Genomic DNA, 25,330 nt, shown 5'->3' with positions numbered 1-25,330 from the left:
CAAGTATCACATGCATCTCTTAGAAATAGAAGACAAATACCAATATCAAATCCAAGAAAGTTAATAATTCATGATATTAGCCAATAATCTAGTCCAAGCCAAGCCTTTCCCATAATGACTCTTAACACTTTTTTCCAAAACAGAATTCCATCAAGGTTGATACATGGCATTTGACTCTTTTTTTTTTTTAATATTTTATTTATTTATTCATGAGAGACACACAGAGAGAGGCAGAGACACAGGCAGAGGGAGAAGCAGGCTCCATGCAGGGAGCCCGATGTGGGACTAGATCCCATATCCCGGGATCACTCCCTGAGCCAAAGGCAGATGCTCAACCTCTACCCAGGTGTTCCCTGCATTTGACTCTTTTGTCTGTTTAATGTCTATTAATTTAACATAGTCTCCTCCTCCCCTACATTTTTAGTATTCCATGAAATTGACTTCTAGAGAGAGTAAGACAGTTGTCCTTACATTCTGGGTTTACCAAATTTTTTTATTGTAGTTTTAATTCCTTGAAATTTCTAAATTGGAAGTTAAGTTTAGAAGGTTGATTTCATTTGGGTTAAACATTTTTGGTAAGAATACCTCATGGATGATACTGCAAACTTCATATTGTATCATATCAAGAGGCTCAGTTATCAGTTCAGATGGCAACATTTTGTTGAAAAGGTACATTTTTCCCTTTGCATTTAGTAAGTAATCTGTGGGTAGATACTTTGTCACCCTACCAATAATTTTGTTATTTAACAACCTTTTCACCTAATGGCTTTAGCATGCATTATCCTTCCTCAAACCTATTATTATTTTACAGGTTATAAAACGGTGATTTTCTAGTTCTATCATTCTACTTTAATAGCTGGCATTCTTACGTTAAAAAGAGTTTTTTTGAGTATTACAATGGACTTGTGGATATTTTTTTAATAAAAGATTTATTTAATTATTTTAGAATGAGAAAAGGAGAGATAGTGAGAGCAAGGGGAGGGGCTGAGGGAGAGGGAGAAGACTCTCAAGCATACACCCTGCTGAGCACAGAGTCCATGGCCCTAAGATCATGACCTGAGCCCAAATCAAGAATTGGATGCTTAACCAACTGAGCCACCCAGGCATCCCATCCATTGACTTGTGGATTTATATTTTAATGCTGAAATAATATTGAATTGGGCTAGAATAGTACTCTTAAGCTGGTTCCTTGTCTTTTTTTTAAAATAACAACTTTATTGACATAGAGTTCACATATCATGTTCACCATTTTAATATATATAATGCGTAAATTTCAGTGTTTCTTTTAGTGTATAAACAATATTGTTCAGGCATCACCACTATTTAACTTGCAAGCATTTTCATTATCCCAAAAGAGAAACCCTCAAGTCATTAGCAGTCATTCTCCATTATCCTTCATTTCCCACCCTAGGCCTTGGCAACTACTAATGTACTTACTGTCTGTATGGATTTGCCTATTTTGGACATGCACATAAACGGGATCATAGAATATATGGTCTTTTGTGTCTGACTTTTTTCACTTAGCATAATATTTTCAAAGTTCATTTGTATTGTAGCATATATCAGTACTTCATTTCTTTTTATGGGTAAATAATATTCTCTTATATGGATATACCACTTTTTGTTTATTCATTCTTTAGTTGATGGATAGTTGGGTTATTTCCAGCGTTGGCTATTGTAAGTAATGGTGTGAACAATGATGTATATGTTTTTATGGGGACATATATTTTCAGTTCTCTTGGGCAAGTACCTAGGAGTAGAATAGTTGACTCTTATGGTGACTCTGTGTTTAACTTGTATGAACTGTCGAACTGTTGTCCAAAGTGACTGAAACATTTTACATTCCTGCTAATAATGTTGTCCATATGTACAAAAATGGCAGCTGGGGTTTTGTTAGGCACTGTAGTGAATCTGTAGATCAGTTTGGGGAATTTTACTGTCTTAATAATGTTAAGTTTCTTAATCTATGAATATGAGTTGTCATCCCTATTATTTTGGCCTTTTAAAATTTATTTCAATGATGTTTTATAGTTTTAGTGTACAAGTGTACACTTCTTTTGGTAAATTTATTCCTAATTATTTCTGTCTTTACTGTAGTTAACTGTCTCTTGCTAAGATAGGTACACATTATGTATATACCATTTATAAGATACAAGTTTTTTTTTTTAAGGTTATTTATTTATTTGAGAGAGAGAGTGTGCACACAAGCAGGCAGAATGGCAGGCAGAGAGAAGGAGAAGCAGGCTCCCTGTAGAGCAGGGAGCCTGATGCAGGGCTTGATCATGACTTGAGCTGAAGGTAGACACTTAACTGACTGAGCCACCCAGGCACCACAAGATATAAGGTTTTTAAAAAAATGTTTGGTTCTGAAAAAAAATACACATAATCATAAAATTTACCATCTTTACCATTTTTAAGTATATAGTTCAGTAGTATAAAGTACATTCATATTATTGCATGACCAAATTTCAGAACTCTTTTCATCTTGCAAAACTGAAACACTAATATTTGTATATTGAGTTTATAAACTGCAACTTTACTGAACTCATTTATTCTACAGTTTTTTATGGAGTTTTAAGGGTTTTCTGTATTCAATATGCTATCTCAAAATAGAGAAAGTTTTATTTTTTCCTTTCTAATTTGGATACCTTTTATTTCTTTTTCCTGCCTAATTGCCATGTCTGGGACTTCCAATATTATGTTGAATAAAAGTAGCAAGAGTGGGCATCTTTGTCTTCTTCCCAATATTAGAAGAAAAGCTTTCAGCTTTTCACCATTGGGTAGGATGTTGTCTGTGGGCTCATCAGATATGACCTTTATTATGTTGAGGTGTACATTCCTTCTATCCCCACTTTGTTGAGAACTTTTATCATAAATGGATGTTGAATTTTGTCAAATGCTTTTTCTGCACCTATTGAGATGATCATATGAGTTTTATCCTTTGTTTTGTTCATATGGTGTATCACATTGATGACATAGGGATCTTGAACCATCTTTGTATTCCTCGAATGAAATGCCTCTGTTTTTTAATTATATGGCTCCATGATATATTCATGAACCTAAGTATGACTGGTTTTCATCTGAAACTTTTTTCTATGGGAATATTCTATGGAAGACTATTAATTTCATAGAGCTGCTATAACAAATTACCACAAAACAGGTAGCTTAAAACAATGGAAATTTATTCTCTCACACTTATGGAAGCCACAGGTTTGAAGCCAACATGTTGGTGAAGTGGGTTCTTTCTGTAAGCTATAAGGAAGATTCTGTCCTGTTCTTCTAGCTTCTGGTTACTGCCAGTGATTGGGTGATCCTTGGCTTATAGTTTGTGTATTCTGAGCTTTGCCTCTGTCCTCATATTGCCTTTACCTCTGTCTCAAATTTCCCTCTGCCTAAATTCTTTGAAATTTTATTTATTTATTTATTTACTTACTTAACTTTCTTACTTACAAAGACTTTATTTGAGAGAGAGAGAGAGCGAGCACAAGTAGGGTGAAGTGTAGAGGAAGGAGTAGACTCCTTGCTGAGTGAAGAGCCCAATGTAGGACTTGATCCCAGGATTCTCGGATCATGTCCTGAGCTGAAGGCAGATGCTCAACCAACTGAGCCACCCGGGTGTCCCATAGATAATAAGTTCTAGTGCAAAATGCTATGATTCTGTTTCTTATACTTCCATTATACTTATATATAAATCTGTAACTTAGATTTGGGCAGCTCAGCGTCCAGAAATGTCCAGTTTTGCTATTCTGTATTATTCCTCATCACTGCGTTTTTCACATCTACATCTAATCACTATAGTAGGCAGACACAGAAAACATTGTTCTTTGCATGACCATGTTTTTTTCTATCAGTGTTAGGTAGTTTGTATAATTGCATTCAATAAATGTTATTCAGTTCAAGTTAGTAATTATTAATCCTCTCCTACTATGTGTAAAACATTGTTTCCTTCTTTAAAACATTGTTTTGTCATAGAAGAGCTTAAAAATGCATATAATCAGGGAAAATGAATAGGTTTTCTTTGTTTTGTTTTGTTTTGTTTTTTTAAATTTGAGAGAGCAGAGAGAGAGAGAGCATGAGCAGAGAGGGGGTGGGGCATAGGGAAAGGGAGACAGAGCAGGGAGCCCGTGCAGGATTTGATCCCAGGACCCTGGGACACCTAACCAACTGAACTACCCAGGCGCTCGGTTTCCTTTGTTTATAAGAAAAATAAACACCCGTTACTTAAAATCCAGGTAGGCTTTTTGTATTTTAGTTAGTTGTTTGATTTCTTTAAACAATTAATTTCTTTAAACAATTAATACCTTAGGTGCAAGGTGATTAAGTACCTTCAAATAGGTTTTCTAATTCCCTAATTATGTCTTGTTTGAAGAGGAAATAGGTATAGCTGATTGAATAAAACATTAAATTTCATTTCATTGTACTCTAAAAATACTCCAAATGTTACTGGCACACTGTGAAATGATAAGTCACAGAAGATATGCCCTCCACCCCTCCCTCCCTCCCTCCCTACCTCCCTACCTCCCTCTCTCCTTCTTTCCCTCAATGGCTCAACAAGAAAGGTATTTCTCTCTCACATAACAGTCCAGTAAGGAGGATGGCTGAGATGAGGTAGCTCTGCTCCACTAGTTTATCCTGGGACCCAGATTCCTTTCATCTTAGAATGTGCTACCCACACCACGGTATGATCATTGTTGGCATGTCTGAGGCTGGCTCTCTTGGCCACGTCTGTGTTCCAGACCTCTTGTGTGTGGTGACCTTAATAGTTTCCAGGAAAATTGGTAAGGTATTTTGTAGGATATCTCTCAACTGGATTTGTCTGATGTTTTTCTTATGATTAGACAGAGGTTATTGCTTTAGGGAGGAATACTACAAGGGGTAAGATTTAAAAACAGAAATAGCACAAATGCAGAACAGGTCAAGACCCAACTTTCTGGATAAATGCTGTCCTGTACCAGAGAGTGGCATTTATACTAGAAAGATTCAGTTACACATAGTAAAGCTAAGGGTTTGAAATACTATTTTCTTGTGCTTGAAAAAAAAAGTGTGATCCCGTATTTCTTTTAGCTCTTGTGATCCTTTAATTAATTTCATCATCTTTGTTTATTACCTGATACCCAGCATTTTCTCAAAATTCAAAATGGTGTACAAGAGTACAAGTTAGTTTATTTTTCTTTTCTTTTTAATTTTTGTTCAATGGTTTGTTTGCAGATTGGTTAGTGTTGGTAGGAGGAATGTTGGTAGGAGGAAAAAACTAGAGGCTTTGGAATTAATGTATGAATATAAGAAGTGGAGGCAAGAGGAGGAAAGAAGTATTTTCCAGATTTTCTTTGCCAGCTTTACAGTTTTACTCCAATTTCATCTATATCCTCAAGTTTACTATGGCATTTATTAAGGTAGTAAGGAGAAGTTGCATTTCAGGAATGCAGTCATCCTAGTTTGTATATCATTGGACCAATTTGATTGTCAACTTCACTTTCCATTTATTTCCTCAATCATTTACTAAGTAGTATAGAGTGAACTAATTTTAAAAATTATTTAAATTTTCTCATATTATTGGCAACTAATTATCTTTCAATCCTAGTACAGCCACAAGTCCTCAGGTTATTACATTATATTCCTATATTTTCCACTCATTCCTCTGTATTTCCAAGATATGCTTGATAGTTAAAGTAATTAAGAAATTGATTGATTGATAAGAAGACTGACATAGCTAGACTAGGCTTGGTGAAAGTAGCTTCTCCAACAAGATCTATTGGTTTAGTGTTAAGAAAAAAGCAACATTTGAATGGGTGTATGTTAAGATGAGAAACTCATGTTGACTTATTTTGAGGTATGTTTAAATGGAGAAAAGAAATGGCATTCTTTAATTTTATTTTCTATTACTATTGGCACAGGAGTTAAAAGTCAGATGTTTAATTCAGAATTCAGCCTTTCTGTTTTAGAGTTTATAGAGTATTTTTTTTTCTGCCTGTGGTTTTATTGCTATCACGAAATAGAACTTTCCCTACTCATTTTAATGTGAGATTTTAAAGAGGTTTTTACAGATTTTTTTCAGTAGAAATTTATACATATGTTTGAAACAGTTGTTTGCAGTTATTTCACTACCAAGGACTTCTTTTTTGTATTTGTCTTGAATCCTTCATTCCATGTCTTGGAAGATTCTGTTTACCACATGGTATTTGATTTAGTAAATGGTCACTTTTCCCTTTAAAAATATTAATCAAAACATCTCAATGCCACACCACCGAGCAAGTCATTTATTTCTAACAGCCAAAGCTGTTGATGAGAGGTTAGTTTTAAGTGAAGGAAAAGGAAATTGACATTTTCGTTTTCTTTATATAGATTAAAATACACTGAAAAAGTGCTAAAAGTATCTATAAGGCATATTATAAATTCTGGAAATTGTGTTACTGAGTTCTGGTCTTTATGATATGTATATATCCTTGATATTATAATAATAAAAAGGCATCTTATTAGAAGTTGGGAACCATTCTCTTCGACTGCTTTTTTAAAATGATGGTAAAGTACACATAACATAAAATTGATCTTCTTAACCATTTTTAAGTGTACAGTTCAGTAATACTCAGTACATTCATATTGTTGTACAACCAATATCCAGAACTCTTTTCATCCTGTAAAACTGAGGCTCACATAAGGTAAATAAAATGTTACTCTTTGGGGAGTATTACGTATCTTAACCCCACAAAACAACTGAAGTGCTATGTTTTGAATAAACAAATATATTTAGTTTTTTCAATGTTAAAAATTCATTCTGTAGCTAATAATGCAATTATAGGCATTACTTGTAGACTCTTGTTTGGATGTTAATATGGCTATAGTTGTAAGGACAACATGGGCAGAACCAGAAAAAAATTTATCCTAAACCATTCCAAAGGTCTAGTTTTATTTATGTTTAAAGATTTTATTTATTTATTCATGAGAGATACAGAGAGAGAGAGAGAGAGTCAGAGACATAAGCAAAGGGAGAATCAGGCTCTTTGCAAAGAAACTGATGTGGAACTTCATCCCGGTCCGCGGGATCATGGCCTGAGCTGAAGGCAAACACTCAATTGCTGAGCCACCCAGGTGTCCCTAAAGGTCTAGGTTTAGATTAAAAGTTGTATATATTTATGGACATCTCTGGAAAATGTTACATGGCCAATACTAGCTATATTCGTATCTATCAGCTATTGGCAATAATATTTCATCAATAAGCTACCTTTAAGCTCAGTGACTTTAAGAGTAAGCATTTATTCTCATGATCATAGGCCTGTAGATCAGCTGGAATTTGCCTGATACAGGCTACTCCACTCCAGGCTGCAGAGTCAGCTCAGGTCTTCTCTGTCTGGGGCTCAGGATCAATAGTAGCATCTACTCAGAATAAGTTCTTCTCATACTGGATTATTTGATCACAGGAAATACAAACACCAGTAAAAAAGAGTTACTTTCAAAATTTAAAAGGCAGATTTCTTTTAGCATCTACATATTTAGTACCAACCAACATATTTGTATGTTAAAAAGCTCACTTTTTTTTTTTTAAGATTTTATTTACTTATTCATGAGAGACAGAGAGAGAAAGAGAGAGGCAGAGAGAGAAGCAGACTCCATGGAGGAAGCCCAATGTGGGACTCGATCATGGGACCCTGGGACCATGTCCTGAGCCAAAGGCAGACACTCAACCGCTGAGCCACCCAGGCGTCCCAGTGCTCACTTCTTTAAAAATAGTTATATATTACAATGGATATCCAAAATGTACCACAAATGCTATAAATCAAAATTATGTCTCATTTGGTTAGTATTTATTAATTATTATTATTATTATTATTTAAGATTTTATTTATTAATGAGAGACACACACAGAGAGGCAGAGACATAGGCAGAGGGAGAAGGAGGCTCCCTGCAGGGAGCCCAATACAGGACCTGATCCCTGGATCCCAGGATCATGTCCCCAGCCAAAGGCAGGCACTCAGCCATTGAGCCACCCAGGCGCCCCTCTGCTAGCTTTTAATACAAATGTTTTAGTTATGTAATTTTTAACCTTGTTTAATATAACCTGTTATTGTAAAGATCAATAACTTTTATTTTTTGTTAAGTCAGTGATTTTAGTTGATAACGTTCGAAGTGTTGTATCTATCCAAAGGATTGGAGCTACCAAAGAGTCATTCCTTTAAAAAGCTTACTGTGGTTTGTTTTGCAATTTGATATAAACTAGGAGATGATTTTTTTAAAAGATTTTATTTATTCATTCGAAAGAGAGAGCACAAGCAGGGGTAGTGACAGGCAGAGGGAGAGGGAGAAGCATGCTCCCCACTGAACAGAGAACCAGACACAGGGCTTGATGCCAGGACCCTGGGATCATGACCTGACCCATCCACCCACCCCCTAAGAGATTTTTTTTTTTAAAACTAAATTGCTTTTATCTTACCTTTATCACATAGAGATCATAAGATAACTAAGGCTTTTTGTCTGTTTTTGTTTGAAAAGCAAGATAGCATTGGACTAAAAATAGAACTTCCTGCATTGTTCAGAATGTCACCAGTGCTTCTAAGCAGGACATATGGGTGCCTTTAAGACAGATAGGTTTGCTGACAAGAATATATAAATGGACAAAGGAACATAAAAGATAAAGAAAGGTAAAAAGAGGGATTGGAAAAAGAAGCGCCTGTGTTGGAGAAAGATAACAGTACCAGTAAGAATTACTCTAACTCCCCTTGGCCTTACCAGTGCCCTCAGTATTTTGTCACTTTACTTCCTTATTCTCACTATCTAAGGAGTGGGGTTTAATAGGAATTGAACAAATAGTTAGGGACAGTTTGAGTGAGAATATCAATAACGTTCTGATGGATATTCCTTTTACTGTCCTTTCATGGAAGACCAGATGTGCATGTTTAGAAGCTCCTTTTTAAAGAATTGTCAAATAAGCTACCATAAATGCTTTGAAGGTAGGGGATAAGGGAAATCTGAGAACAATGGAAATGAATTAAGGATTTCACTGGTTTTAGATATGTATTAAGAATGGTCTTGTAAACAGCGCTAATTTCATAAAGCCTTGCCCAATAAAGCATATTTTCCTCCATCCTATCTCTCAATCTCAAAGCTTTTCTTTCTGCTCTGTTCCTACCCTAGTGCATCTTTTACTAACTCTGGCCTTCTTGGCTGCTAGCTATTGCCTCTGCTACCAAAACATTAGGAATAGCAAAAGAATATGCAGTTTTTCATTTGTCTACTTAATATTTTTCGCTTGCCAACAAAATTGAATACTTTTAAAGTACTAAATATAACCGAAAAACCAAATGTTTACATTTGTGGAGTTTCTATGAGCCTAGTAGGAATTACCTACATTGATCTTTTAATTATCATAAGTCCTAGACTCATTGCAAGGAAAAATAACTGCATTTGTTGTATAGAAAAGCAACTCTAAATTAATTTCATGTGCACACAACAGCATGGTTAAATCCTCAAAATATATTATTGAAAACAAGAAGCAAGGCATAAAAATTCAAAAATAGGCATTAAAAAACCCCAAACCTAAACATACAGAGAATATAATACTATAAAGCAGGGCAAGGAAACGATCACCACAAAAGTCAGGATAGTGCCTATTACTGGGGAGGAAAAAGGCTGTTACTGATCAAGATGGAGCCGGTAGGCGATTTTTAGGATCTAAATAGTCTGTTTCTTGGCGTAGCTACATGAGTGTTTACGTCCTAATAATTCACTAAACTGTTATGTTTGCATTATAAACACTGTTGTGCATATGGGATTTATTTTATATTAAGAATGGTCTAAAAGATAGGAAAAAATTATGAGAAAAACTAGAAAATAGGAATTTAATAGAAAAAGCTAATTTTCTCTACACATCTATATTGCTTTCCTTGTAAGTTTGAGCACCTTACTATCATAATTGAAAGAACATTAAACGGAGGCAGTTGTCTGTACAATGTAACTCATATTTTGTTTTCTAGTAATAAGCAAATGACTGGAAGATATAATTTCCACTTTAAACTCATATTATTTCATGTTTTTTTCTGAGAACAAGGGTCTTTGGTATGAATTCTGGATTTAGAAGATCTGTCTATAAATAATAGATGAGAAAATTGAGTAGGGATCTCTGAGTGATTCATCTCTGGTTTGATTCTATATTGTGGGATTTTAACCAACTGAGCCACCCAGGCACCCCTGTATTGTGAGATTTTAATATTTGTTTTTGTTTTATTTTATATGAGGAATATTGCAGTAGTTAGATTTCCATTTTTCTTGTCATTTTAGGCTCAAATTAACACTTCTGACTCAATTAGGTTATCAGTGCTTTCTGTGAGAAGTATTAAATTATTTTCCAAAGCTGTTGCATGGAATAACCACCTTTTTGTTTTATCATATCTCTGTATAAAGCTAAAAAATAAAATCTTGACAGAATATAGATGATTAGGTCTGGTAGAATTATATAAAAATATTTTGAGAGCATATTTAATGGTATTTTCTTTATATAATCTGGTAGGTATTTTTATTGTAGCATAGTCTAGAGATTAATCTTTATCTTCTATTTTCTTGTATTTACTAAAAATTATTAAAATGTATTTACCTAAATGTTTTTTTCCTTCTATTATTTAATGGCTTTATTCTAATGAAATATAATTAATTTTGTTAGTTTTAGTTCATTCTTTAATGAAAGAAATAAATGCTAACAGTGTCTTCTAACCACAAAACAGCTCTCTTAAAGAAATTAGAATTATAAATACAAAGCTAAAAGTTAAAAAAAAAAAACAAAGCTAAAAGTTAAGAAGGATAGGCATTGAAAGTCTTTCCTCTGTTTTCTTGTCAGTCCCCTCCCCCAACCTTTTTTTGGTTTAACTCAGATTGTTTGTCTTTCTTTCCTTTAGTTTTCCACTATTCCTTTTATAATTCAGCCATAAAATTCCTGAACTCAGCAGAGCACGAACTCTTTTGTTTATTGTTGTTATTTATTGTGTTTCTTACAAACAAGGTTTATTCAAGTGATTAACAAGGCAAGTTAAATTTTTTTTTTTGGCAAGTTAAATTTAAAGCAGTCCTAAATATTCAGTATTACATACCAATTTGAAAACAAAACAAAACAAAACAAGAAATCTGCCTCCTCTCAATTTGTTTTTTTAGACATTCAACATAAACATTAATCTGATTATGATTACTGTATAGTTGCAATTCCAAACATATTAATTAAAGTAAGTCAACAGTGTTTATTCTTTGTAAAAATATTTGTTCAAAACATTGATCTGCACAGTATATCATCATTACAGAAATGATATTTAGGAATCTGAATTATTTTGCTAAGGAATTCATTTAACTGATCACATCAATTATTTTTATTTTAAATGTTTTTCTTTGCTTTTATGAATAAGTACATTGCTCTTAAAAAAAATGTTTTTAAAGCTAATCCCTAATTTGCCTTTCCACACAGTTGTAAAAGATTAAGGAGCCAACAAAACCACCAGTGTGTTATATTTAAGATTTCCTTTGTTGCTGCTGCACATGCAACAATGTTGTTCTTTCTTTGACACAGACCCAGACAAAGGCTGAGTGTAGCAAGGAAGCAGACAGCACGCCTCCAGTAGTGGCCCCTGCCTGGCTCCAGGATTTGTAAACAGAAACATCCCAGGCTCCAATGAGGCAGACAGCGGCTCCCTGTCTGTTTTGCATTCAGGAAGCACTTGCTTGCATAAACTCAGCCATTGCACACAGACATACATAGCAGTGTTTACATTTGGCTGAGTATTTAATTGAGAAAGCTAATAGGAGGAAGAGGGTTTATTAGAGCTAGGGGAATAAGACAATTTCAGGTATAGCATAAACTGTAGCATATATATTTAAGAGAAAAAATTTTTAAAGAAACAAAAAACAAAAGTTAGAGGAGTTTTCTGGTCAAAGACTTCTTTTATTGCACACATATGTGAATACACATTGGAATATTTTTCCTGGCAGTTTTCCAGGGATCTCATATTTTTAGACCATATAACATATCCTGGAAACCTTTTTATTTGAAATAGTTGACCATTAACATGGTTTTTAACATGTTTAAAAATCTATTTTAACACTTTTTTAATCATCACTATTATGTAAATTAATTTCTATTTCAGATTTTGAATTAATGAATATTTTTATGTGAAAGCTATGTTGCATTTTCTTTTGTAAATTTAAGAATAAAAGCAAAGAGATGTTGAGCATTAAAAAAAAATTAAAAGATTCATACAGAATTTTAGGATGAGAAAGACCTTAAAGTTTACCTAGTATAATCACTTTTTATTTTTATTTTTTTAATCACTTTTTAAAAACTAGTTTAATTCATTTTAATAACAAACTCACAGGAAGAGCACAGAAGACAAACAACATTAAAAATATGCACTTACTTGTATGTAGGACAACTCAGAAAAGTATAGTGAATGGATGGAATCTACTGTATGATAAAAATGCTATAAACACCACTTAGTTGCTGTCAATAAGAAATTTACTTGTTCTTTAAAAATCCAAATGCTGGCACCATCTAGAAACACTTGCAGGTTTATTTATAATTGTTACAAAGTTAAACTGCTGAAAGGTGTTCACTAAAACATTTTGACTTACGTGTTAATGCCTTCTGTCCCCAAAAATTTACATATAAATGAAAATAGAAAAACCACAGTATCTGATTTCTGTTCCTTACTTTTTGACTCTGAATTACATACTTAGGTGGGTACCTTTTGACCTTATGGGGGGAAAGTGTCTAACAGAACTACCAATAACAGGAAGAAAGGGGGGGGGAGTGGATTTTTGTTGTTTGTGAAGATAAAATGTTTCCTGTCACAGTGGATTCTCCACACATGTGGCATGCTACTTTGGCATAATTGTTACACATTTGGCATGTATAGCACACAGGTTGGGGTCTTCAGAAAAGACCTTCCAGATACTGCAAAGCACCAGTAACTGCACTCTGGAAGTGCAGATCTCTTTTGATATGGTTATCCTGCACAATTTCCCACACTAAATGCTGGAAAGGAGGATTAGGAATCAGAATTTCAATGGAATTCTGATAACATCTAATTTCATGAACTATTATAGTACTAGGGCTATAACAATGAGATTTCTTCAGTAATAAGCAGCCCAGGTAGATGCTCCAGAATTTTTGTATTAAAACTCATATAAAAAAAAAACTCATATAATTTTTTAGAAAAATATCTTAGTTTTTTAAGACTGTTTTCTTATACTTTACATTCCTTTATAACAAGTTAGTCCAGATTATAAAAAACATCAAGTCAAGTACACGGACAACATGAAAAAGAGCAGACAAAGGATGAGATGGAAAAATTAGAAATAAGATGCAATTCTTTAGAAAATCTCAGTGGTCTGAGAATCCCTAATAGGTTCTGAGAGTTATCACTATAGACTAATTGATATTCAAAATTATACCTAGTCATGTAAAAAGAAATTTTGTTTATAGATCTACTTTAAGAAGGCAGGAAAAATGTACATTGTCTTTTTCAGAGCATTTTACATAAAATGTTTCAAGTTTTAAAATGTACTTAATTACAAATACTCATTGGCCTCTTTTCCAGCAATTTTGCATCTTTACTAATCATTTTTCAGTGACGCCTGCAGGGGAAATTGTCCCTTTTGGGGGTTGGGTGGAGATAATGAGCTTAGTTTTGAGTATGTGTTTATATATCTCTAAAACAATAGGAAGAAAAGTATATTTGTCAAAGAATCTGGATATGTACATAAATTAATGCATTATTTAATCCACATATTAATAAATTAATCCATTTTGAATTTATTTTTGTTTATGGTATAAGAAAGTGGTCCAGTTTCATTCACTTGCTTGTCGCGGTCCAGTTTCCAACACCATTTGTTGACTATTTTTTTCCATTGGATATTCTTTCCTGCTTTGTTAAAGATTACCACCATAGAGTTGTGGTTCTGTTTTTGGGTTTTCTATTGTTTCATTGATCTATGTGTCTGTTTTTGTGCCAGTTCCATACTATCTTGATCACTACAGCTTTGTAATATAACTTGAAGTCCGGAATTGTGATTCCTCCAGCTTTGCTTTTCTTTTTCAAGATTGCTTTGGCTATTCGAGGTCTTTTGTGGTCTATAAAATTTTAGGATTGTTTATTCTAGCTCCATTGAAAATGCTTGTGGTATTTTGATAGGGATTGCATTAAATGTGTAGATTACTTTGGGTAGTATAGGCATTTTTTTTTAAAGATTTTTATTTATTTATTCATGAGAGACAGAGAGAGAGGCAGAGACACAGGCAGAGGGAGAAGCAGGCCCCATGGCAGAGACCGATGTGGGACTTGATCCCGGGTCTCCAGGATCACGCCCTGGGCTGCAGGCAGCACTAAACCACTGCGCCACCGGGGCTACCCTCTGTTGTTGTTTTTAGACTTAGAATTTTAGAGAGTGTTCAGTGAGCAGGGGTGGAAGGGGAGAGGAAGAGGGAGAGAATCTCAAGCAGATGCCCAGCTGAGTGCAGAACACCATATAGGGCTTGATACCACGACCTTGAGATCATGATTTGAGCTGAAATCAGATCATGATCTGAGCTGAAATCAAGAGTTGAATGTTTGAGCCAGCCAGGTGCCCCTTGTTGAGATTTTTATCAAGAATGAATGCTGGGGCTGCCTGGTGGCTCAGCACTCAGCACAGAGTCTGTTTCTCTCCATCTTGCTCTGCCTCTCCACCTGTTCTCTTCTCCTTCTCTCTCTCAAATAAATAAATAAATCTTTTTAAAAATGGATGCTGTACTTTGTCAAATGCTTTTTCTGCATCTATTGAGAGGATCATATGGTTCTTTTCTTTTCTTTTTTTTTTTTTTTTTTTTGATTGTATGGTTCTTATCCTTTCTTTTAATGTGGTATATCACATTTATTGATTTTCGAATATTGAACCACATATGCATTCCAGGAATAAATCCCAGTTGATTGTGGTGAATAATTCTTTTAATGTACTGTTGAATTTGATTTACTAGTATTTTGTTGAGAATTTTTGCATGCACATTCATCAGGGATATTGATCTGTAATTTTCTTTTTAGTTTAGTCTTTGTTGGGTTTTGGAAACAAGGTAATGTTGACCTGGTAGAATGAGTTTGGAAGTTTTCCTTCCATTTTTATCTTTTGGAACAATTTGAGAAGAATAAGTGTCAACTCTTCTTTAAATGTTTAGTAGAATTCCCCTGGGAAGCCATCTACATATGTTCTTCTTATTAATCATGTTTAAATCACACCCTCTGCAACTTTTATTGTTCAACTATCATTTTTAAGACTGGGTATAGCTCATCTTTTTAGCAATTTAGTCTCCTTTTGATAGTAGAAGAGCATATAGTAACTGCAAAATATATTGAATTCCACTGTAGAATAAGATGGCTTTTTAATTTAGATTGCTGGACTCTGTTTTTATGGGTGGTAGCCATAAAGAGTTTGGGCTTGTTATCTATTTTAAAGATAGTACAGTACTCATTAATTTTGCTGAATAAAATATAGATCTTTTGCAGAGGAAAAGAGACCTAATTGTATATTTTAAATGTCAGTCATTGCTTTCTAATCTGGAGATGTCATTAACAAAGCTATTGACATATAGATAATGCCAAACAGGGTGCTATCTGAATACACAGACACATAATGAGGAACATTCCTTGATTTTACAAAAGCATTTATTCCATTTAGAATCTGTTGCAGTATTCTTTTTGGCTTCATGATCAGCCCCAAGCTTCTGCTTTTGATTTCGTATCAGACTGATCTATCTGCCTCATGGTTTTTCAACAGCTCACAATTACACTTTAAGTGTAATTAAGAACATCTTTTAAGTGGTTTTCTCTCCCTCCCCTTATTTACTTCTGTAGTTCATTCTAAATAAAACATTTATCTTATGTTGATTATTCTTTTTTTTTTTTTTAAGATTTTATTTATCTATTCATGAGAGACAGAGGCAGACACACAGGCAGAGGGAGAAACTGGCTCCATGCAGGGAGCCCGATGTGGGACTCACTCGATCCGGGGACTCTAGGATCATGCCCTGGGCCGAAGGCAGACGCTAAACTGCTGAGCCACCCAGGCATACCTATGTTGATGATTCTTTTAAGTTTACATAGCCTACTGCATTTGATTTATTATATGCCTGTTTTAGTAATCTTATCTTTTAGTATTTTGGAATAAGGACGTAGCAGAGGATAATAGTTTATCTTCTGGGTAAACCTCCTGGCCATTTAATACAAAGTAGGACTCAAAGGTGACAATGTGAAATTGCTGTGAAGTTGATGAGATGCCTGTGGCATGTTTATATTTTGTAGACAAAGGAAAATAGGTTGAAACTATCATTTTGTTATGCAGTTTGTTGGCATAGAGTTAAAGAAGGATTTTTGTTTCTTTAGTAAATCTTATGTTATCAGATACTAGAATTTCTAAACTCAGACTTTAAGGGAAGCTGAGAGACCAAAAGTACAATGTTAGAGGATAATTCTTTGCTTTTTTAATTTTAATTTTTTTATTTGAGTATAATTCACACACAATGTTATATTAGTTTCAGGTGTTCAACATAGTGATTTAGATAACTCTTCTTTGATAGCAAAACAGGCACATCTGTATCCCACTAATAAAAAGGACAACATATGCACAAAAACTGGTACTACACTGTGAATCCTTAGAGAGCAAAAGGTAAGCTCTTTTAAAATGATAGTTGTTGGGTTTTTTCTGCCTAGAATAAAAATAGTGCATATTAATTGTAGAAAATTTAGAAAATACATTTATAAAAATTGCTCAAAATCTTTGTTAATATTTTAGTGCATTTCCTTTTAGTCTTTTTCTGTGCATAAGTATTTTATTGTAAGACATCATATAAAACATAACTTACCATAAAATATTGAACCCATATCAAAAAAGAAAACATTCTAGATGACACCTGTGTTGTATCTTTTCTAAACACAACTCGATTTAATTCCTAAGGAGAGCTATAATTCTGACTCTTTTTTTTTTTAATTTTTTTTTTTTAAATTTATTTTATGATAGTCACAGAGAGAGAGAGAATGGCAGAGACATAGGCAGAGGGAGAAGCAGGCTCCATGCACCGGGAGCCCGACGTGGGATTCGATCCCGGGTCTCCAGGATCGTGCCCTGGGCCAAAGGCAGGCGCCAGACCGCTGCGCCACCCAGGGATCCCTATAATTCTGACTCTTAAGATAACCATTTCCTCGTTTTTCTTTATAGCTTTTCTATTTTCTAATATATACCCAAGTTTAATGTAGTGTTTAATTGTTCCAGTTTTTGAACTTCATATATCAATTAAATCAGAGCATGTTCTTTGGTATCTTGCTTCCTTCACACAGTGTGATGTTTTAAAAATTTGTGCTATTGAGTGAAGCTGTAGTTCTTCTGGCATTTGTTTGTTTGTTTGTCTTTTTAAAAGTGTAGTGAATGCAAGTCACTTCCATTGCTGTGTAGTATTCTGTTGTATGGCTATACCTCAGTTTACTTTAACATTCTCCTGTTGATAAATATTTGGGTTGCTTCTAATTTTTGTATACTATGACTGATTCCGTTATAAACATTCTTGAACATATGTCCTGGTTCACATGTGTGTGAAATTCTCCAAAGTATATAACTAGGAGTAGATTTGCTTGATCATTGTGTATATGTATCTTCAACTATAATAAATAAAGCTAAACTATTTCCAAAGAAGTACCAATTTGGACTACAAGCAAGAGTATATGAAAGTTCTCTTTGCCAACACTTTTGTTCATAATAATTTTTCATGGAGTTTAAAAAAGGGATTAAAAATATAAGACATCACTACCAAATAATCAAGAAGGTAGGAAAAATATTCTGATGCCTTTCTGTTGCCCAGAAAACAATAGGCAATGGCAAATTGTCTAAAATAAGATCATAAAAATAAACACAAGGATATCACTAATTATCTTAAATGTAAATGGATTAAACACTGCAGTTAAAAACCAAAGATATTTGGATTAATTTTAAAACACAAACATGTACATGCAAAATAATGGAGTTGATCCTGTACCTCACACCATATACAAAAATTAACTAAAAATGGATCAGTAACCTAAATATAAAAGTTAAAACCGTAGAGCTTTTAGAAGAAAACATGGGGTATATCTTCATAGCCTAGGATTTAGCAGTGAATTCTTAAATACAGATCCCAGAAGTGTGAGATTATATAACCTGAGCCGAAGGCAGACACTTGACCAACTGAGCCACCAAGTGCCCCTCCACTATATTTTTAACACATTTATCATAGTTATTTAAGCCTCTGATATTTTCATCATCAGTGATTGTTTCTGTTGGTGACTCCTTTTTGGCATTGAACTATATTTTCTTCTTTACATCTTTTGACTTTTGGTTGAATAATGAACATTGCAGATAAAAGAAGAGTCTAAAATAAATATTATTTATGTCCCCCAGCAAGAACAAGAGGAAGAGAGAGGCCCTCAGCTGTTGGGGAGTCCCTGCCCCAACTTAATCCCCCAACACACTGAGAATCTCCTGACCTCCAATTTACATCCTAGACCCCGAGGAAGGGGAGGGGCTTGGGGAGCCCTACCTTGTCATGTACCATCAATAAAGTATACTGTACCCCCCCCCCCAAAAAAAGTATTATTTATGTCCAGAAAAGGATAAAAGGATACTTCCTATTTTTTCAAGCTATTACCAGGTAGGGCTAAATGAACATAGTCTGTTAACTGAGCTGTATATTTGGGCTTTGTTTTTGCTTCAGTTTGATGCATTTTTTAATAGGTTTCAAATGATTTGAGGGCAAGATGAACCTTCACCTCAGTATGGTTTGAGATATCAGTGCTTATAGGATTTCTCTTAGTTCTCCTTCTTTGCCTTCAGCCTTTGCTGGCACTTCTAGAAAGAGCACTTCTAGAAAGAGCTCTCTCAACTTTACTAATCCTTGCCCAGTTGCAGGTGGACACTGTCTTGTAATCAGTGAAAGCCTGTCCAGAAAGTTTGCTTCAGCTCTCTTCCCCTATTCTCAGACTTTAGCAGGCCTTTTGTACCTACACTTTAGAGGGTTCTATCAGTTCTCATGTCCTGCCTCTAATTCATACTTGTGAGTACTTGGTAAAGAAAGGCCTGTAGAAGAGTTGGTAGGTGACTGCAAGCTCTTTTTGTATTCACAGCCCCTAGATATTTCTAGCTGTCATGCTATCCAGTACTCTTATGCTTTAAGAATTTGTTAAATGTTTGGCTGTTTCTTCTTACTCACCTCTATGGACGGTGTCTTCTACTTAACTACGTCACCAAGGATGAAGGCATTTTTAGGTCTCTTCTCTCTTAGAAAGGGATTGTTACATATTAGTTTTTAATACATTGGTTTCTTTGTGTCCTTTGCTCTTAATGAACTTTAAAGAAAAGGCTATGATTTTGTGGGTTTCTAGGTGTCTTGGGTTATTATTAGGGTGGCAATAAAATTTGCTTGCAGCTCTTTATATCCTAAGCTGAAATGGAAGTAACTTTTTTCACATTTTTTAAAAAACATTTTATGTGTTTATTTGAGAGAGAGAGAGATAGCAAGAGAGATCACAAGCTGGGGAGAGGGACAGAGGGAGAGGGAGAAGCAGGCTCCCTGCTGAACTGGGAGCCCAACATGGGGCCTGATCCCAGAGCCCTGGGATCATGACCTGAGCCAAAGGTTGACACTTAATTGACTGAGGCACCCAGGCACCCCTACCTTTTTTTCACATTTTAACATATCTAATGTGATGCGTCATTTATTTCATCTTATTTAAACAGCCATCAATCAAAAGACTTACTATTGCTTTTCCTACCACTAAGAAAAACATTATCTCAAATAATTGTAAAATGATATCAACGTGTGAAGCATCCCAACTTAAGAGATTTTTAGATGACGGCAGTGTGCATATTAAAATTGATTAAATATGATGCTTGTCATCTGCACACACATGAACTTGATTGTTAGACTATCTACTGAACAAACAGCCCCTCAATGTTTCTGTCAACAGACCATTTGAGAAAATCATAGGAGTTCTGTCATTTGAAAACTATATTGGATGGCAAAATATTGATGTTGCTAAGATATAGTGTTAGATATTTGAAGATTATGTACTTTCTACTTTTTAGTAGGAAGTTTTTATAATAAAAAGATTAAAAATAAAACAATCTCCCACTGGCACTTTTTGGCATGATCAAAAAAGCTTATGCATTGGCAGGCTTAGTCTGTAGATCATGGGATTCTTTTTTGGGGGGAGGGACTTTTGATCTTTAAGATTCAAACCTCATGTAGGGTGTAGAGCTTACAAACACACAAAAGAAAGAAAGAGAGAGTGGGGGAGAGAGGGAGGGGAGAAGGAAGGAAGGAAAGAAGGAAGGAAGGAAGGAAGGAAAAGAGAAAAGAGAAAAGAGAAAAAAGGGATGCCTGGGTGGCTCAGCAGTTCAGCGTCTGCCTTTGGCTCAGAGTGTGATCCCGGAGTCCTGGGATCAAGTCCCACATCAGGCTCCCTACATGGAGCCTACTTCTCCCTCTGCCTATCTCTCTTCCTCTCTCTCTGTGTCTCTCCTGAATAAATAAATAAAATCTTTTAAAATAGAGAAGAGAAGAGTGTGCGTGCATTAAAATTTTCAGAATGGGTGTCAGTCCCAGGGAAGAAAATTCCAAAGATGATAGTGGAAAGCACTCTTTTAAGAAATGTTATATTCTTCTTCTCAATTATGTTTTTAATGGCACAAAAGAAAGAATGCGTGTAGAGTCATTGTATTGCCCACTTGAAACTAATATATGTCATTTATATCTAAATTAAAAACGAAAGAAATGTATGGAAAACAGAACATAGATGTTAGCTTCAAAAAGAGATTCAGAAAAATCAAAGTTTTAGGGATACCTAGGCCAATTTATTTTTATTCTCTTTTTAAAGTTCACATAAACCTATTTTGAAAAAGCTATGACTAGGTAATCTAAAGGAGTTGTTTCAGTAAGTATAGTTTGAGATATAGTGTAAGCAGTATAATTTTTAATACAGTATTTCTTTTTTCTGAATAAAAAAATATCAGTACCATATAGTTCATATTTGTAGTGTGTTAAGACACTACTCTTCTTCATAGACTATAAAAAGCATCTGTTGCTTAAATCAGTGCCTTTCTTTTTTTTTTTTTTTTAATTTTTTTATTTATTTATGATAGTCACAGAGAGAGAGAGAGAGAGCCAGAGACACAGGCGGAGGGAGAAGCAGGCTCCATGCACCGGGAGCCCGACGTGGGATTCGATCCCGGGTCTCCAGGACCGCACCCTGGGCCAAAGGCACGGGCCGAACCGCTGCGCCACCCAGGGATCCCAATCAGTGCCTTTCTTAAATCAAACTTTTTAAAATAGGAACATTTCTGGAAACTTTACTATTTATATTTATTATCACATAATTTTAATCTTTTTTCCAGAAGTTTTGGTAATGCTAAAATCACTATCTGTTAACAAGAAAAATAGAACAACAGGTGCTTTCATTCATTGCTAGTAGGAATCAAAACAGTATGACCAATTTGGAAGATAGTTTGACAGTTTTTTTTTTACAGAGCTGAGCATAGACTTACCATACAACTCAGCAGTCCTGCTCCTCGCTATTTACCCAAATGAGTTGAAAACTTATGTCTATACAAAAATCTGTATAAAAATGTTTATAGCAACTTTATTCATAGTTGCCGAAATTGGAAGAAACCAAGTTGTCTTTCCATAGGTGAGTGGATAAACACTGGTACATCCATGCCATGAAATGTCATTCACTGATAAAAAACAGTTAACTATTCAGCCACAAAAAGACATGGAGTAATCTTATATGCGTATTGTTTAGTGAAAGAAACTAGTCTGAAAAGTCTGCATAGTGTATTATTTCAACTATATGACATTCTGGAAAAGGCAAAACTATAGGCACAGTACAAATATCAGTTGCCAGACAGGTGGGAGGTGGAGTGGGGAATGAATCGGTGCAGCACAGGACACTTTAGGTTAGCAAAATTATTTTGTATGATACTATAACCGTGAATACCTCTATTAAAACCCATAGAACTGTACAACACAAAGAGTGAAACATAATGTAAACCATGGGCTTCAGTTAATATATTGATAATGGTTCATCAATTGTAACAAATATGCCACTCTGTATCAATCTGTTCCAGCAGCTATGGGAGAGGAAAATATTTTTTCTCCTACCCTTCTAGGTTCTTGGCTGAGAGTGTCACATCCCCTGTACTCCCATAATAAAAAGACAGTGTAACAGGATAAAAACAGATTTAATAAAATGTATACTTCCTGCATACATGGGATACCCAGGAAAACTGGGTAAATCTTTGAAATGGCCTAAGTCACCACCCTAATTACTATCTCCAGCTAAGCCAACAGAAGGGGAGTGGAAAGGGAGTTTACTAGGAAAAGCACAGTAAACAAATGTATGGTTGCTGAGCAGATTTAAATCAATGTCTTCTCTATTGATTACAGTTTCTAGAATTTTAGTCATATTCTTCTTCCTAGTACACAGGAGACACCTTGTAACAAATGGAAATCTTCCTTATAAATTAAGTGTCTGTTACAAAAGGGTAACTTCTACTTGGTTTTCAGAGCTTCTTTGTCTCCTGTTTCTTAAAAAGAACCAGCTCATGATAGTCCTTATGCCAAAGAGGTATATTTTGGGGTATTATATTCTGCTACGCCCTCCCTTTTTTTTTTTCAACAAAGGAGATCTTTCTCTTTTATTAGATTAAAAAACACAAAACCAGTAGGAACTGGAGGGAAAGAAATATAGAAAAGGGCTGGGCGAAGCTCAGAGCTGACAAAAGGGAGAAGCAGCGAGAGAAAGGGAAACATGAAGAGCCCCAATCAGGGCAGGAAAGAGGTTTCTAAGGATTAAACATCTCCTTATTTGATGAGATACAAAATTTGACCAAAATTGAATGGACGGTGTGGCTTAAACAACAGAAATTTATTTTCTCACAGTCCTAGCTAGAGGCTAGAAGTCCAAGATTATGTGGCAGCATGGTTGGGTTGTGTTGAGAACTTTCCTCCTGGCTTGCAGATGGTTGCCTTCTCACTGTTTCCCCCACAGAGTAGAGACAGAAAGCCCTCTGACAGTTTTTCTTCTAAGGGCATCAGTCCTATCATAAAGGCCCACACCCATGGCCTAATCTAAACTTAATCTAAACTTCATCCCAAAGGGCCGTCACAGTTCAGTCCATAGTAGATTTTGTTTATTCATTCATCAGTTTATGAACATTCGTGTTGCTTCCATTTTGATTAGTGGTGCCATGAAAATTCCCATAGAAGTGTTTGTTTGAGTACTTGTTTTCAATTCTTTGGGGTATATGCCTAGGAATGGAATTACTAGGTATTATGATAATTCTATATTTAACTTTTTGAGGAATTTCCAGAATATTTTCTAAAGCAGATGTACCATTTACATTCCTATCAGCTATGTAAAAGAGTTCTAATTTCTCTATATTCTTTCCAACACTTTTAGTTTGTTTTTGTTTTAAATTATAGCCATCCTCGTGTATATGACATGATATCTCATGATAAAATGAGTTTTTATATGTAGCTTTCTTCCTGTAACCTATTTTGTATGTTAGAAGTAGGTACAATTGAGCAGCCCTGGTGGCTCAGCGGTTTAGCGCCGCCTTCAGCCCGGGGTATGATCCTAGAGACCTGGGATCGAGTCCCATGTCAGCCTCCCTACCTGGAGCCTGCTTCTCCCTCTGCCTGTGTCTCTGCCTCTCTCTCTCTCTCTTTCTGTGTGTCTCTCATGAATGAATGAATGAATGAATGAATGAATAAAATAAATCTTTAAAAAAAAGTAGGTACAATTCTCATTATGTTGAAGTCTATTAAAATCCAATAAATGTACTGCAGATTAAAAGATTATTACATGTGTTGCTGAGTGCTAAGAAATATAAAAATGAGAAAACTAAAGATCAGAAAAGTCAAATAATTTGCTAAATACCAATGAGAGAGTGGTGTAGAGTCAAGACTTAAAACCAAATGTGATTCTAAAGACTTTTCTTAAATATTCTATTATTCTGCCTATGCTATTCCATGATATAGTTGATATTTCAATAATTAGCACAACCAACACGTGTTTCAGTGTTGAAAATCTATATAAAATCATTTGTATGAAAAAATCATTTGTATGATGAGAAATATATACTTTTTATCAAAAATTTATTAATTTTTTAATTTCCTTTGATACAAAAACATTGATGATTTGAGTATATACTGATATAGCCTTTCTGTCAATATTTAACAAAATACTGAAAAAAAGGTGTCTCTGTTTTTCAATTTGTTTTCTTTTAGGTCCACCTCATTCATTTAACCGAGATGAGACAATAATCATTGCTTTGGCATCAGTCTCTGTATTAGCTGTTTTGATAGTTGCCTTATGCTTTGGATACAGGATGCTGACAGGTAAAAATAACACCTTTTATTCTGTTGTTTATTAAATATACCATTTAATCAGAATCAATTTTCTCCTTTTTAAAAAATCTTTGTGTTTTAGTAGCTCTTGTCCTTCTCGCTTGACAAATTTTTTTCCTAGTTTTTATGAAAAGTTTCAGAAATATCCAAAATAACCTCCCACCTAGCTTCAATGATTATCACATCTCTATATCATCCATAGCTCTGCTCACCACATCCTTCTATGACAGTGGGTTATTTTGAAGTAAATCACATACATCATTTACCTGTAAAAACTTTTAGCATTATCTCTGAAATATAAGGACTTAAAAAATATATAACCACTATACCATTTTCACATTTAAAAAAAGAAGTAAATAATTCTTTGGGACCATCAACTGTCTAGTCAGTTCTTTTTTTTTTTTTTTTTTTAGCTTTATTTATTTATTTATTTATTTTTTAATGATAGTCACAGAGAGAGAGAGAGAGGCAGAGACCCAGGCAGAGGGAGAAGCAGGCTCCATGCACCGGGAACCTGACGTGGGATTCGATCCGGGGTCTCCAGGATCGCGCCCTGGGCCAAAGGCCGGCGCCAAACCGCTGCGCCACCCAGGGATCCCTGTCTAGTCAGTTCTACTGAACTTTTAGGTTTCATGAGCTTTTTAGGAAATCAATGCCCATTCATTCATTTGAATAACTTTAATGAAGCCATTATTTCTGCAATATTTTGAACTAGGTCTTTTGTTGGAACTCTCTCCCAAAATTCAACTTTAATGTTATTATTATTATTATTATTATTCATCATTCATCTTCATTTATAGATGATTCTTAGTTTAGTAAATAGTTTTAGTTTTACTCTTGATGACATTGGACATAAATTTTGCTGCCTACTCTTCTGTAGCTCTTTTTTATAACTAAAAT

The 25,330-nt window shown here is 34.7% G+C and overlaps 1 protein-coding gene across 1 annotated transcript in view; it reads left to right on the top strand.

Annotated features, from left to right (window-relative positions):
• BMPR2 (bone morphogenetic protein receptor type 2) overlaps positions 1-25,330 on the top strand; it is a 199,242-nt gene that overhangs the window by 128,038 nt on the left and 45,874 nt on the right. Inside the window, exon 4 of the mRNA XM_026002525.2 lies at positions 24,311-24,421. Within this exon, the coding sequence (XP_025858310.1) occupies positions 24,311-24,421 (111 nt within the window). The remainder of the gene's footprint in view (positions 1-24,310; positions 24,422-25,330) is intronic.

This window comes from Vulpes vulpes, chromosome 16 (assembly GCF_048418805.1).
Source record: "Vulpes vulpes isolate BD-2025 chromosome 16, VulVul3, whole genome shotgun sequence".
In the NCBI taxonomy this organism is placed as follows: domain Eukaryota; kingdom Metazoa; phylum Chordata; class Mammalia; order Carnivora; family Canidae; genus Vulpes; species Vulpes vulpes.
Note: the sequence above shows the minus strand (reverse complement) of the source record. Positions and strands in the feature narration are given on the sequence as shown.